Consider the following 14,429-nt stretch of genomic DNA (forward strand, 5'->3'; position numbering starts at 1 on the left):
CTGGTTAGGTCAAATTCCTCCAAGGTTGCTTGGTTTGCCGCCTCCTCATTTAGTGCAGGGGCTTCTCCTTGTTCTATTGTGAAGACCTCCTGGAGTCTCTTGTTGAGTTCTTCACACACCACCTTGTCATTCTCTGTGTATCTGTTCTCCCCTTTTCTCAGTTTCACCACTTGTTCCTTCACTGCTGTTTTCCTCCTGATGTGGCTGTGGAGCAGCTTTGGTTGGGTCTTGGCTTTACTCGCGATGTCATTTTCATACTGTCTCTCTGCTTCCCTCCTCACTCTGAGGTACTCAGAGTGACGAGGTACTGTGTGAGGGGGTACTGCAGTACTTACACACAGTACTGTGTGTAAAGAGGGGTACTGTGTGCCCCCCCCCCCTTGTGTGTGCACGCGCCCCCTCGTGTGTGTACGCGCCCCCTCGTGTGTGTACGCGCCCCCTCGTGTGTGTGTGTGTGTGTGTGTGTGTGTGTGTGTGTGTGTGTGTGTGTGTGTGTGTGTGGTGCAGTGTTAACGCTCCAAGATCTGGTGTTAGAGTTCACCGCTGGTAACATTACTCTTCCACACCTAACACGAGGGACTGTATAATAATATTGTTCTTGGTGGAAGGATACATAATGTTCTTCTATCAAACTTTTTGTGCATTTAAGGCACTCAAGTTGGTAGAGCGCTCTGGTGTCATACCTGTCCTCGAGTACTGCCGCTGGCATTGGTACTGCAAAGGCATTCGACAAATGTGACCTTGGAGTGAGAGCACACACAATGAGGTCAATGGGTATAACTGGTAAAGTAGGACGCTGGATACTCAATTTCCTGTCGAACAGAACACAAAGAGTAACAGTCAATCAAATAAAATCGAGTCCGAGTGCAGTTAAAAGCTCTGTACCTCAAGGTACAGTCCTTGCACCACTGTTCCTTATTCTCATAGCAGATATAGACAAAGATACAAGTCACAGCTTCGTGTCATCATTTACAGATAATACAAAAATCAGCATGAAAATTACCTCTGTTGAAGACATTGAAAAACCACAAGCAGATATTAACAGTTTTCGACTGGACAGCAGAAAATAACATGATGTTTACCAGTGATAATTTCCAGTTACTCAGATATTCCAAAAATGAGGATCTTAAACATAATTCAGGGTACAAAACACAATCGAATCTGCCCATAGTAGGAAAACAGCATGTCAAGGATTTAGGAATAATAATGTCCGACGACCTAACGTTTAGGGAGCATAACCAAGCAAATATTGCGTCAGCCAGAAAAATGATAGGATGGATTACGAGAACCTTCAAATCCAGGGATCCCATCACAATGGTTGTACTCTTCAAGTCCCTTGTGTTGTCCCGTCTTGAGTACTGCTCAGTACTCACTTCCCCCTTCAGAGCAGGAGAGATTGCTGAAATAGAGGGAATACAGAGAACATATACGGCACGCATAGACGAGATAAAGCACCTAAATTATTGGGATCGTCTCAAAGCTCTCCAAATGTACTCACTAGAAAGGAGACGAGAGATATACCAAATAATATACACATGGAAAATACTGGAGGGACAGGTCCCTAATCTACACAGTAAAATAACAACATACTGGAGTGAACGATATGGAAGAAAATGCACAATAGAACCAGTGAAGAGCAGAGGTGCCATAGGCACAATCAGAGAACACTGTATAAACATCAGAGGTCCGCGGTTGTTCAACGTCCTCCCAGCGACTATAAGAAATATTGCCGGAACAACCGTGGACATCTTCAAGAGGAAACTAGATTGTTTCCTCCAATGAGAACCGGACCAGCCGGGCTGTAGTGGGTATGTGGGCCTGTGGGCCGCTCCAAGCAACAGCCTGGTGGACCAAACTCTCACAAGTCAAGCCTGGCCTCGGGCCGGGCTTGGGGAGTAGAAGAACTCCCAGAACCCCATCAACCAGGTATCAACCAACAGCCTGGTGGACCAAACTCTCACAAGTCAAGCCTGGCCTCGGGCCGGGCTTGGGGAGTAGAACAACTCCCAGAACCCCATCAACCAGGTATCAACCAACAGCCTGGTGGACCAAACTCTCACAAGTCAAGCCTGGCCTCGGACCGGGCTTGGGGAGTAGAAGAACTCCCAGAACCCCATCAACCAGGTATCAACCAACAGCCTGGTGGACCAAACTCTCACAAGTCAAGCCTGGCCTCGGGCCGGGCTTGGGGAGTAGAACAACTCCCAGAACCCCATCAACCAGGTATCAACCAACAGCCTGGTGGACCAAACTCTCACAAGTCAAGCCTGGCCTCGGGCCGGGCTTGGGGAGTAGAACAACTCCCAAACCCCCATCAACCAGGTATCAAGCAGGTTCTCTGTCACATTACTGGTGGCCATGCTGTTTCCATCATTTTCCAGTCTGGGTCTTCTGTCATTAGGTCGGGAGGGGGGAGGGTATACATTCTATTATTTTTTTTTATCCACACGGCCCGTGACGCAGTGGGCCACATGGTGTGACGCAGTGGGCCACATGGTGCGTGACGCAGTGGGCCACATGGTGCGTGACGCAGTGGGCCACATGGTGCGTGACGCAGTGGGCCACATGGTGCGTGACGCAGTGGGTCACATAATGCGTGACGCAGTGGCCTACACGGCGCGTGACGCAGTGGGCCACACAGCCCGTGACGCAGTGGGCCACACAGCCCGTGACGCAGTGGGCCACAGTGGGCCACATTACCCTAACATAAGCTTGTTTTAAGACGATACAATTTATATACTTCTTGAACTGATATATAACTTATACCGAGCACATTTTTTTTTTTAGAGAGAGAGAAATATTGAAACTTGCAGAATTGATGGACATCTTGCGTATTGATGAGGAAGAATTACTGAATGGTTGCAGTATTGATGTCTCACTAATGCACATCTGGTACACTGAGGGTTGACGCCTCATGTATTTACGATTGAGGACTAATGTCCAGCTACAGTATTGATGCACATGTAACGCTTTGGCTTGAAATTCTGTCCAATTTTGTCTATTAGAAAACCCGTCCACTTGACTGTTGTGGAGACTGTTGACTGGACAAGAGACTCGTAGGGCAGCAGTTTTTTTTTATTATTATTATTTTCTACCACAGACGTGGCCAGACATTTACAATGCTAACCAGCATATATACATTTTCTTCTGTCCTCCATGGACAGGGTGAGAGAAGTGTTAAACATATAGTTCAAGGGTTTATTGAACACTCGACCACAGAAGGTGATTGTAGTGCTTTTAAAATGCTAAGCTAACCAGGGAAGGAGTGAAATATTTTTTTTACAAACTGGAGCAGTTGTGTGTAACATTTGTGTTCACCAATGTTCGTTCTGTCAACGATTTGTTGAGTATTTGGGTCAAAATGGTTTGTATTGGGTGAATGCGTTGCCTTGCGGCTCCGAGGATCAACGTCCCTGAGGTCCGGTCTCTAACCAGGCCTCTTGGTTGCTGCACTGGTCAACCAGGCTATTGGATGCGGCTGCTCACAGCCTGACGTATGAGTCACAGCCTGGTTGATCAGGTATCCTTTGGAGGTGTTTATCCAGTTCTCTCTTGAACACTGTGAGGGGTCGGCCAGTTATGTCCCTTATGTGTAGTGGAAGCGTGTTGAACAGTCTCGGGCCTCTGATGTTGATAGTTCTCTCTTGAACACTGTGAGGGGTCGGCCAGTTATGTCCCTTATGTGTAGTGGAAGCGTGTTGAACAGTCTCGGGCCTCTGATGTTGATAGTTCTCTCTTGAACACTGTGAGGGGTCGGCCAGTTATGTCCCTTATGTGTAGTGGAAGCGTGTTGAACAGTCTCGGGCCTCTGATGTTGATAGTTCTCTCTTGAACACTGTGAGGGGACGGCCAGTTATGCCCCTTATGTGTAGTGGAAGCGTGTTGAACAGTCTCGGGCCTCTGATGTTGATAGTTCTCTCTTGAACACTGTGAGGGGACGGCCAGTTATGCCCCTTATGTGTAGTGGAAGCGTGTTGAACAGTCTCGGGCCTCTGATGTTGATAGTTCTCTCTCAGAGTACCTGTTGCACCTCTGCTCTTCAACGGGGGTATTCTGCACATCCTGCCATGCCTCCTGGTCTCATGTGATGTTATTTCTGTGTGCAGGTTTGGAACCAACCTGTTAATAACCAACTACAGGTTAGAGAACTACTGAGATGATGTGACTAATTCTCGCTCCGTCAACAGATCACAGAACCAACTAGGAACGAAAACACACTAGACTTGTTGTTCACAAACAATGATGAACTAATCAGGGATATCACAATCTCAGATACTTCATACTCAGACCATAAGCTCATTGAAGTGCGAACTAGCATAAATAACGGTAGTAGGTCTAAGAGACCCATCAAGCGAGAAGGGGTAGTCAATCAATTCAATTTCAACAATAAGAGGATCGACTGGGAAACAATAAATGTAGACCTTGCAACCATTCAATGGGAGACGGTCTTAAGCGACAAAACTCCCACACAGGGAATAGCTCAACTGACAGCTGAAGCTTACAATGTCTGCTTGAAGCACGTGCCTGTGAGGAGGGATGCGAGGGATAATCCTTGCAATATTTCCTTGCGACGATTTCGGGGTTCAGCGTCCCGCGGCCCGGTCCCCGACCAGGCCTCCCCCCAACCAGGGCAGAAAGAGGACCACTGTAGAAAGAGAATACAGACGACTACAGGAGACATTAGACATTATCAAGGGAAAGCGCCAAGCCATTATGGCTATATAGCACTTGGAAGGGGTGAGGATAAGGATCTGGGATGGGACGGGGAGAAGGAATGGTGCCCAACCACTTGGACGGTCGGGGATTGAACGCTGACCTGCATGAAGCGAATATCCTTACGCAGACACGACTTACAAAAGAAAGGAAAATAAACCTAAACAGAGAGATGGAAGAAATAGAACAAACGTTGAAGCGATCATACGAGGCTGAGGAAATGGAACTGGAACACAAAGCTATACAAGAGACAAAGAAAAATCCAAAATATTTTTTCCACATTTGCAAAATCAACATAAAAGACATCCACCAAAAACTGTTTGTTTAAATCAGTGTTTTCTTAATGCTTCGTGTGCCTATCTTGAGGTTATCTTGAGATGATTTCGGGGCTTTAGTGTCCCCGCGGTCCGGTCCTCGACCAGGCCTCCACCCCCAGGAAGCAGCCCGTGACAGCTGACTAACACCCAGGTACCTAATTTACTGCTAGGTAACAGGGGCATAGGGTGAAAGAAACTCTGCCCATTGTTTCTCGCCGGTGCCTGGGATCGAACCCAGGACCACAGGATCACAAGTCCCGCGTGCTGTCCGCTCGGCCGACCGGCTCCCTAATGCGGGTCTAGTGCGGGAAAGTTAATTTATTATTTATTTATTTATACATATGGAAAAAGGTAGAGTACATTAGGTTGATGAGAGTACACCCTGGAAACACAAACCCTAATTGTCTCTATTTTCCGCTTGTTACAACTTGTAATAAAGTTGTTACATGTTGGCTTAACGTGTTTATGACGTATTAGAACGTTGTTACAACTTGCTATATTGGTTGTTATAACTGGTTAGGAGGTGTTAAAACTTGTTCGAACGTTGTACCAACGTCGTAGTTTCGGTGTGTGTTTGGCGGGCAGAGACTTGAGGATTACAGTCGTGTAAAGCCACTAGTGCGCGCAGCGTTTCGGACACGTCCTTAATCTAACATATAATTTTAAGAAGGTAATTTCTAGCAAAAAAAAAAAAAAAAAATTACAGGTACATTGCAAGAAAGTACAACAAAAAAACATTGTATCAGAAATTTGAGATAGTGGCAGCTAAGTCAGGGTTCGTAAGTCTTTTAATCTCTCTTCATAAGGAAGACTTCTAATACCTGGGATTAGGCAGCCCCACTTGTGGTGGTATGTAGACTACAACTGGGCTGTGTAATCTATTTGGGGCCAGGTTCACGAAGCAGTTACGCAAGCACTTACGAACGTGTACATCTTTCCTCAATCTTTGACGGCTTTGGTTACATTTATTAAACAGTTTACAAGTATGAAAACTTGCCATTCAGCTGTTGTTATTGTTATAAACAGCCTCCTGGTGCTACGGAGCTCATTAACTGTTTAATAATTGTAAACAAAGCCGCCAAAGATTGAGAAAAGACGGACAGGTTCGTAAGTGCTTCGTGAATCTGGCGCCTGTACACCTTTTCTCAATCTTTGGCGGCTTTGTTTACAATTATTAAACAGTTAATGAGCTCCGAAGCACCAGGAGGCTGTTTATAACAATAACAACAGTTGATTGGCAAGTTTTCATGCTTGTAAACTGTTTAATAAATGTAACCAAACCCGTCAAAGATTGAGGAAAGATGTACACGTTCGTAAGTACTTGCGTAACTGCTTCGTGATCTCGCTCCTGGGTTATCTTCAGGTTATCTTGATGATTTCGGGGCTTAATGTCCTCGCGGCCCGGTCTTCGACCAGGCCTCCACCCCCAAGACGCAACCCGTGATAGCTGACTATCTCTCAGGTATCTATTTACTGCTCGGTAACTGGAGCATCAGGGTGAAAGAAACTCTGCCCATTGTTTCTCGCAGGCGCCCGGGATCGAACCCGGGACCACAGGATCACGCGTTCAGTGTTCTATCCGCTCAGCCACCGGCTCCTGGGTCCTAACAAGCTCAATAATTATATTAGATACTGTTAACGCTTTTTAGAAATAAATCCTAGTGTCCTATTTGCCTAAATCACTATATTTGTGCATCGATTTTGTTTCCTTGCCTGAAGATGCTTACTAATGTTTACGGGCTCACCATAGCCCGTGCTGCTTGCCCCGCTCCTGTGCCAGGTAAGTCCACTACGGGCTCACCATAGCCCGTGCTACTTGCCCCGCTCCTGTGCCAGGTAAGTCCACTACGGGCTCACCATAGCCCGTGCTACTTGCCCCGCTCCTGTGCCAGGTAAGTCCACTACGGGCTCACCATAACCCGTGCTACTTGCCCCGCTCCTGTGCCAGGTAAGTCCACTACGGGCTCACCATAGCCCGTGCTACTTGCCCCGCTCCTGTGCCAGGTAAGTCCACTACGGGCTCACCATAGCCCGTGCTACTTGCCCCGCTCCTGTGCCAGGTAAGTCCACTACGGGCTCACCATAACCCGTGCTACTTGCCCCGCTCCTGTGCCAGGTAAGTCCACTACGGGCTCACCATAGCCCGTGCTACTTGCCCCGCTCCTGTGCCAGGTAAGTCCACTACGGGCTCACCATAGCCCGTGCTACTTGCCCCGCTCCTGTGCCAGGTAAGTCCACTACGGGCTCACCATAGCCCGTGCTACTTGCCCCGCTCCTGTGCCAGGTAAGTCCACTACGGGCTCACCATAGCCCGTGCTACTTGGAACTTGTTCCCAGTAGCTGACTCTATAACATCAACAACTTACTAATGATGACTCCCTGATCTTCCTGTGTCACATCTGACAACGTTATCGTTATCCCGGTGATATCCTGGTACTGATCGGTTATCACCCAGGCTCGCTAACTGACAGTGTTAACCGCTAAATTGTATTTGTTAGTCTTTTGTTCGATTTATTTCATGCTAAATCGTTTTGTAACTTTACTCCAGTTAACCTAACTCTCAGTTAACAGTTGAGCTAACTCTCAGTTAACAGTTGAGCTAACTCTCAGTTAACAGTTGAGCTAACTCTCAGTTAACAGTTGAGCTAACTCTCAGTTAACAGTTGAGCTAACTCTCAGTTAACAGTTGAGCTAACTCTCAGTTAACAGTTAACCTAACTCTCAGTTAACAGTTGAGCTAACTCTCAGTTAACAGTTGAGCTAACTCTCAGTTAACAGTTGAGCTAACTCTCAGTTAACAGTTGAGCTAACTCTCAGTTAACAGTTGAGCTAACTCTCAGTTAACAGTTGAGCTAACTCTCAGTTAACAGTTGAGCTAACTCTCAGTTAACAGTTGAGCTAACTCTCAGTTAACAGTTGAGCTAACTCTCAGTTAACAGTTGAGCTAACTCTCAGTTAACAGTTGAGCTAACTCTCAGTTAACAGTTGAGCTAACTCTCAGTTAACAGTTGAGCTAACTCTCAGTTAACAGTTGAGCTAACTCTCAGTTAACAGTTGAGCTAACTCTCAGTTAACAGTTGAGCTAACATTAAAATCTTAAGTTACCCCCCCTACTAGTAACACCACCACCACTACCACCACTACCACCACCACCACCACCACCACCACCACCACCACCACCACCACCACCACCCTTCCAATACTATCTGCCTCTAATTATTATATTTCTTTTCCACACAGGTGGGTTCATGAAGAGATGACAGCTGACTCTTGGCTGAGAGCGCTCCTCTTATAGCTCAGGGTAAGCCTTGTATCCATGTGTTTCCCCCTCGACGCCGACCTGCCAGTAGTTTAGCAACCAGGGGCCAGATTCACGAAAGCACTTACGCAAGCACTTACGAACCTGTACATCTTTTCTCAATCTTTGTCGGCTTTGTTTACAATTATTAAACAGTTAATGAGCTCCGAAGCACCAGGAGGCTGTTTATAACAATAACAACAGTTGAATGGCAAGTTTTCATGCTTGTAAACTGTTTAATAAATGTAACCAAAGCCGTCAAAGATTGAGGAAAGATGTACACGTTCGTAAGTGCTTGCGTAAGTTCTTTCGTGAATCTGCCCCCAGGTACGCCCAATCACAGTTGGGTGGAGAGAGGAGTACAGTTAGGGGGGGCCTAGTCAATCCTCCCCCGGCCAGGATACGAACCTGGGCCAAGAGTGGGGCTGGCGTGTTCCCTCTATACTACCAGTGAGCTTTCACTGCTTGAAATGGTCTTGAGAGAATGAGAGAGAGAGCAGTAAGTGACGCAATGGTTTGTGATGCAAAAATGCGTCATCACTTGCTTCGTTTCCAGACGAGTGTGTTGGATGTCTTTGGATAGTAGAGCTGTTGACCAGACCACACACTAGAAGGTGAAGGGACGCCGACGTTTCGGTCCGTCCTGGACCATTCTCAGGACGATTGTGAATGGTCCAGGGCGGAGACAATCGTCCTGAGAATGGTCCAGGGCGGAGACAATCGTCCTGAGAATGGTCCAGGGCGGACACAATCGTCCTGAGAATGGTCCAGGGCGGACACAATCGACCTGAGAATGGTCCAGGGCGGACACAATCGACCTGAGAATGGTCCAGGGCGGACACAATCGTCCTGAGAATGGTCCAGGGCGGACACAATCGTCCTGAGAATGGTCCAGGGCGGACACAATCGACCTGAGAATGGTCCAGGGCGGACACAATCGACCTGAGAATGGTCCAGGGCGGACACAATCGACCTGAGAATGGTCCAGGGCGGACACAATCGACCTGAGAATGGTCCAGGGCGGACCGAAACGTCGTCGTCCCTTCACCTTCTAGTGTGTGGTCTGGTCAACATATTTCAGCCAGGTTATTGTGACTGCTCGTCTGCATAGAGCTGTTAAACCCGGGTCCTCACCTGGGTTTAACTTAAACCACGACTAAACCATATGGTGTTACCCACATCTGTCTGGTTTCAAAGATGTCAAACAATGCCTTCTGAGGATAACGATGCAAGACATTTTCCTTCAATAGACGTTAATCTAATTAGACGATAGATAAGTGTCTGGTGGTAGAGGGAACTTTGAGAGTCGTGTAAGTTTAAGCTTTACGGGTCGGACCCGTAAACATGTGAAAATGAACAAGCGACGAACTTTCAGTCCGTCCTGGACCATTTTAAGTCGACGTTTCGTCATTTTCAGATGTTTGGGGGTTCGTGTACGACCTCGTAAAGCTTTAAAGCTAACACGACTTAAAGTCCTCCCTACCACCAGGTAATATTGTAAGTCTAAAGTTTTTCTTATAATGTGTTTCATGTTCAGAGTTTGAAATGTGTCTCTATCGGGCGGAATATTTATTGAAGGGAAAGATGTGTAGCAAATTGTTGAGGTAAAATGCTGGGAAAATTATTATCAAGGCGGAGCCATGGTAAGGGGGACTGAATGTTGCTGTGGGAGTGTTGGTACATTACTTTATCACTGCATGTAGTAGACACTAATTTATTGATGTGTGGTGGTGTGTGTGGTGGTGTGTGTGGTGGTGACGGGGTGTGTGGTGGTGGTGACGGGTGGTGGTGTGTGGTGGTGGTGGTGGTGTAGTGTGTGGTGGTGTGTGGTGGTGGTAGTGGTGTGGGTGGTGGTGGTGTGTGGTGGTGTGGTGGTGTGTGGTGGTGTGTGTGGTGGTGTGTGGTGGTGGTGTAGTGTGTGGTGGTGGTGGTGGTGGTGGTGTGTGGTTGTGGTGGTATGTGGTGGTGGTGGTGGTGGTGGTGTGTGGTTGTGGTGGTGGTGGTGGTGTGTGGTTGTGGTGGTATGTGGTGGTGGTGGTTGTGGTGGTATGTGGTGGTGGTGGTGTGTGGTTGTGGTGGTGTGTGGTGGTGGTGGTGGTGGTGGTGGTGTGTGGTTGTGGTGGTATGTGGTGGTGGTGGTGGTGGTGGTGTGTGGTTGTGGTGGTGGTGGTGGTGTGTGGTTGTGGTGGTATGTGGTGGTGGTGGTGGTGGTGGTGGTGTGTGGTTGTGGTGGTGGTGTGTGGTTGTGGTTGTGGTGGTGTGTGGTGGTGTGGGTGGTGGTGTGTGGTGGTGTGGGTGGTGGTGGTGGTGGTGTGGGTGGTGGTGGTGTGTGTGGTGGAGTACGTTTATCAGATGAGATGAACGAGTGTCTGATTGAGGGGGGAGGCGGTGGGGTCTCTATGAGGAGGTGAGGGGGACTCGAATTCATGATTGTGAGAGAGGGGCGAGAGGGAAGGGGGAGAGTAGAGGAAAGAGAGTGGGGCTGGCTGGTGGCGACGAGCGCGATCACCGCGCCCCTTCGACTCCCGCCACGCATACAGTGCCAGTTTTAATTAGTTTTCCTTCCCCAGAAAGTGAGAGAATTTTACACCTGTTCATCGTGATAATTTCCCCTCTACCATTACTGGGTAGAGGGGAAATATATATATATATATATATATATATATATATATATATATATATATATATAATATATATTTTATATTTATTCCTGGGGGCCATTCAGGCTTGTTCGCATTTGTGTTCCTCCCGTGTGCCCTAAAGAATGAGGTGATTTGATAAAATACCATGCCCAAGATTACCAACCGAGTGCCGGCGGGGGGATGGAAATAGCCTCGGCTGCTATCCTCTTTTGTCCGGTCGTGTTGGTCGAGCGGTTAAGGGATCCTGTACGCCAGCAGCGTGCTCCTGGCAGTATGGATTCGAGTCACTTCTGGGGTGTGAGTTTTCAGTTGCATATAGTCCTGGGGACCATTCAGGCTTGTTCGCATATATATATATATGTATATGTATATATATAATACTTTCAATCCGGTGCCCTCAGAAATCACATGAGACAAGCCCATGACATCACCCTAACAAGAGAAATGTTGAATAAAAACACTTGTATAATAGACAATACCCAAGATGGGAGTGAGGACACTCTGCCCACCATGAGAGTGAGGACACTCTACCCACCATGAGAGTGAGGACACTCTACCCACCATGAGAGTGAGGACACTCTACCCACCATGAGAGTGAGGAGACACTGCCCACCATGAGAGTGAGGAGACACTACCCACCGTGAGAGTGAGAACACTCTACCCACCATGAGAGTGAGGACACTCTACCCACCATGAGAGTGAGAACACTCTACCCACCATGAGAGTGAGAACACTCTACCCACCATGAGAGTGAGGACACTCTACCCACCATGAGAGTGAGGACACTCTACCCACCATGAGAGTGAGGACACTCTACCCACCATGAGAGTGAGGACACTCTACCCACCATGAGAGTGAGGACACTCTACCCACCATGAGAGTGAGGACACTCTACCCACCATGAGAGTGAGGACACTCTACCCACCATGAGAGTGAGGACACTCTACCCACCATGAGAGTGAGGACACTCTACCCACCATGAGAGTGAGAACACTCTACCCACCATGAGAGTGAGGACACTCTACCCACCATGAGAGTGAGGACACTCTACCCACCATGAGAGTGAGGACACTCTACCCACCATGAGAGTGAGGACACTCTACCCACCATGAGAGTGAGGACACTCTACCCACCATGAGAGTGAGGACACTCTACCCACCATGAGAGTGAGGACACTCTACCCACCATGAGAGTGAGGACACTCTACCCACCATGAGAGTGAGAACACTCTACCCACCATGAGAGTGAGGACACTCTACCCACCATGAGAGTGAGGACACTCTACCCACCATGAGAGTGAGGACACTCTACCCACCATGAGAGTGAGGAGACACTACCCACCATGAGAGTGAGGACACTCTACCCACCATGAGAGTGAGGACACTCTGCCCACCATGAGAGTGAGGACACTCTGCCCACCATGAGAGTGAGAACACACTACCCACCATGAGAGTGAGAACACTCTACCCACCATGAGAGTGAGGAGACACTACCCACCATGAGAGCGAGAACACTCTGCCCACCATGAGAGCGAGAACACTCTACCCACCATGAGAGTGAGAACACTCTGCCCACCATGAGAGTGAGAACACTCTACCCACCATGAGAGTGAGAAAACACTGCCCACCATGAGAGTGAGAACACTCTACCCACCATGAGAGTGAGGACACTCTACCCACCATGAGAGTGAGAACACTCTACCCACCATGAGTGAGAACACTCTACCCACCATGAGTGAGAACACTCTACCCACCATGAGAGTGAGAACACTCTACCCACCATGAGAGTGAGGACACTCTACCCACCATGAGAGTGAGAACACTCTACCCACCATGAGAGTGAGGACACTCTACCCACCATGAGAGTGAGAACACTCTACCCACCATGAGAGTGAGGACACTCTACCCACCATGAGAGTGAGGACACTCTACCCACCATGAGAGTGAGAACACTCTACCCACCATGAGAGTGAGAACACTCTACCCACCATGAGAGTGAGGACACTCTACCCACCATGAGAGTGAGGACACTCTACCCACCATGAGAGTGAGAACACTCTACCCACCATGAGAGTGAGAACACTCTACCCACCATGAGAGTGAGAACACTCTACCCACCATGAGAGTGAGAACACTCTACCCACCATGAGAGTGAGAACACTCTACCCACCATGAGAGTGAGAACACTCTGCCCACCATGAGAGTGAGGACACTCTACCCCACCATGAGAGTGAGAACACTCTACCCACCATGAGAGTGAGAACACTCTACCCACCATGAGAGTGAGAACACTCTGCCCACCATGAGAGTGAGAACACTCTACCCACCATGAGAGTGAGAACACTCTACCCACCATGAGAGTGAGGACACTCTACCCACCATGAGAGTGAGGACACTCTACCCACCATGAGAGTGAGGAGACACTGCCCACCATGAGAGTGAGAACACTCTGCCCACCATGAGAGTGAGAACACTCTACCCACCATGAGAGTGAGAACACTCTACCCACCATGAGAGTGAGAACACTCTACCCACCATGAGAGTGAGAACACTCTGCCCACCATGAGAGTGAGGACACACTACCCCACCATGAGAGTGAGAACACTCTACCCACCATGAGAGTGAGAACACTCTACCCACCATGAGAGTGAGGACACACTACCCACCATGAGAGTGAGAACACTCTACCCACCATGAGAGTGAGGACACTCTACCCACCATGAGAGTGAGGACACTCTACCCACCATGAGAGTGAGGACACACTACCCACCATGAGAGTGAGAACACTCTACCCACCATAAGAGTGAGGACACTCTACCCACCATGAGAGTGAGGACACTCTACCCACCATGAGAGTGAGGACACACTACCCACCATGAGAGTGAGAACACTCTACCCACCATGAGAGTGAGGACACTCTACCCACCATGAGAGTGAGGACACTCTACCCACCATGAGAGTGAGGACACACTACCCACCATGAGAGTGAGAACACTCTACCCACCATGAGAGTGAGGACACTCTACCCACCATGAGAGTGAGGACACTCTACCCACCATGAGAGTGAGGACACACTACCCACCATGAGAGTGAGAACACTCTACCCACCATGAGAGTGAGGACACTCTACCCACCATGAGAGTGAGGACACTCTACCCACCATGAGAGTGAGGACACTCTACCCACCATGAGAGTGAGAACACTCTACCCACCATGAGAGTGAGGACACTCTACCCACCATGAGAGTGAGGACACACTACCCACCATGAGAGTGAGAACACTCTACCCACCATGAGAGTGAGGACACTCTACCCACCATGAGAGTGAGGACACACTACCCACCATGAGAGTGAGGACACACTACCCACCATGAGAGTGAGAACACTCTACCCACCATGAGAGTGAGAACACTCTGCCCACCATGAGAGTGAGGACACACTACCCCACCATGAGAGTGAGA

General features: G+C 48.6%; 2 protein-coding genes across 4 annotated transcripts in view; one reads left to right on the forward strand and one right to left on the reverse strand.

Annotated features, from left to right (window-relative positions):
* The window catches only part of LOC123768910 (ataxin-1-like), a 418,165-nt gene that overhangs the window by 38,993 nt on the left and 364,743 nt on the right, over positions 1–14,429 (forward strand). The window lies entirely within an intron of this gene.
* Positions 1–14,429, reverse strand: part of LOC138354661 (uncharacterized) — a 33,419-nt gene that overhangs the window by 13,813 nt on the left and 5,177 nt on the right. Inside the window, exon 2 of the mRNA XM_069309019.1 lies at positions 684–812. Within this exon, the coding sequence (XP_069165120.1) occupies positions 684–812 (129 nt within the window). The remainder of the gene's footprint in view (positions 1–683; positions 813–14,429) is intronic.

Source organism: Procambarus clarkii, chromosome 64, assembly GCF_040958095.1.
Source record: "Procambarus clarkii isolate CNS0578487 chromosome 64, FALCON_Pclarkii_2.0, whole genome shotgun sequence".
Taxonomy (NCBI): Eukaryota; Metazoa; Arthropoda; class Malacostraca; order Decapoda; family Cambaridae; genus Procambarus; species Procambarus clarkii.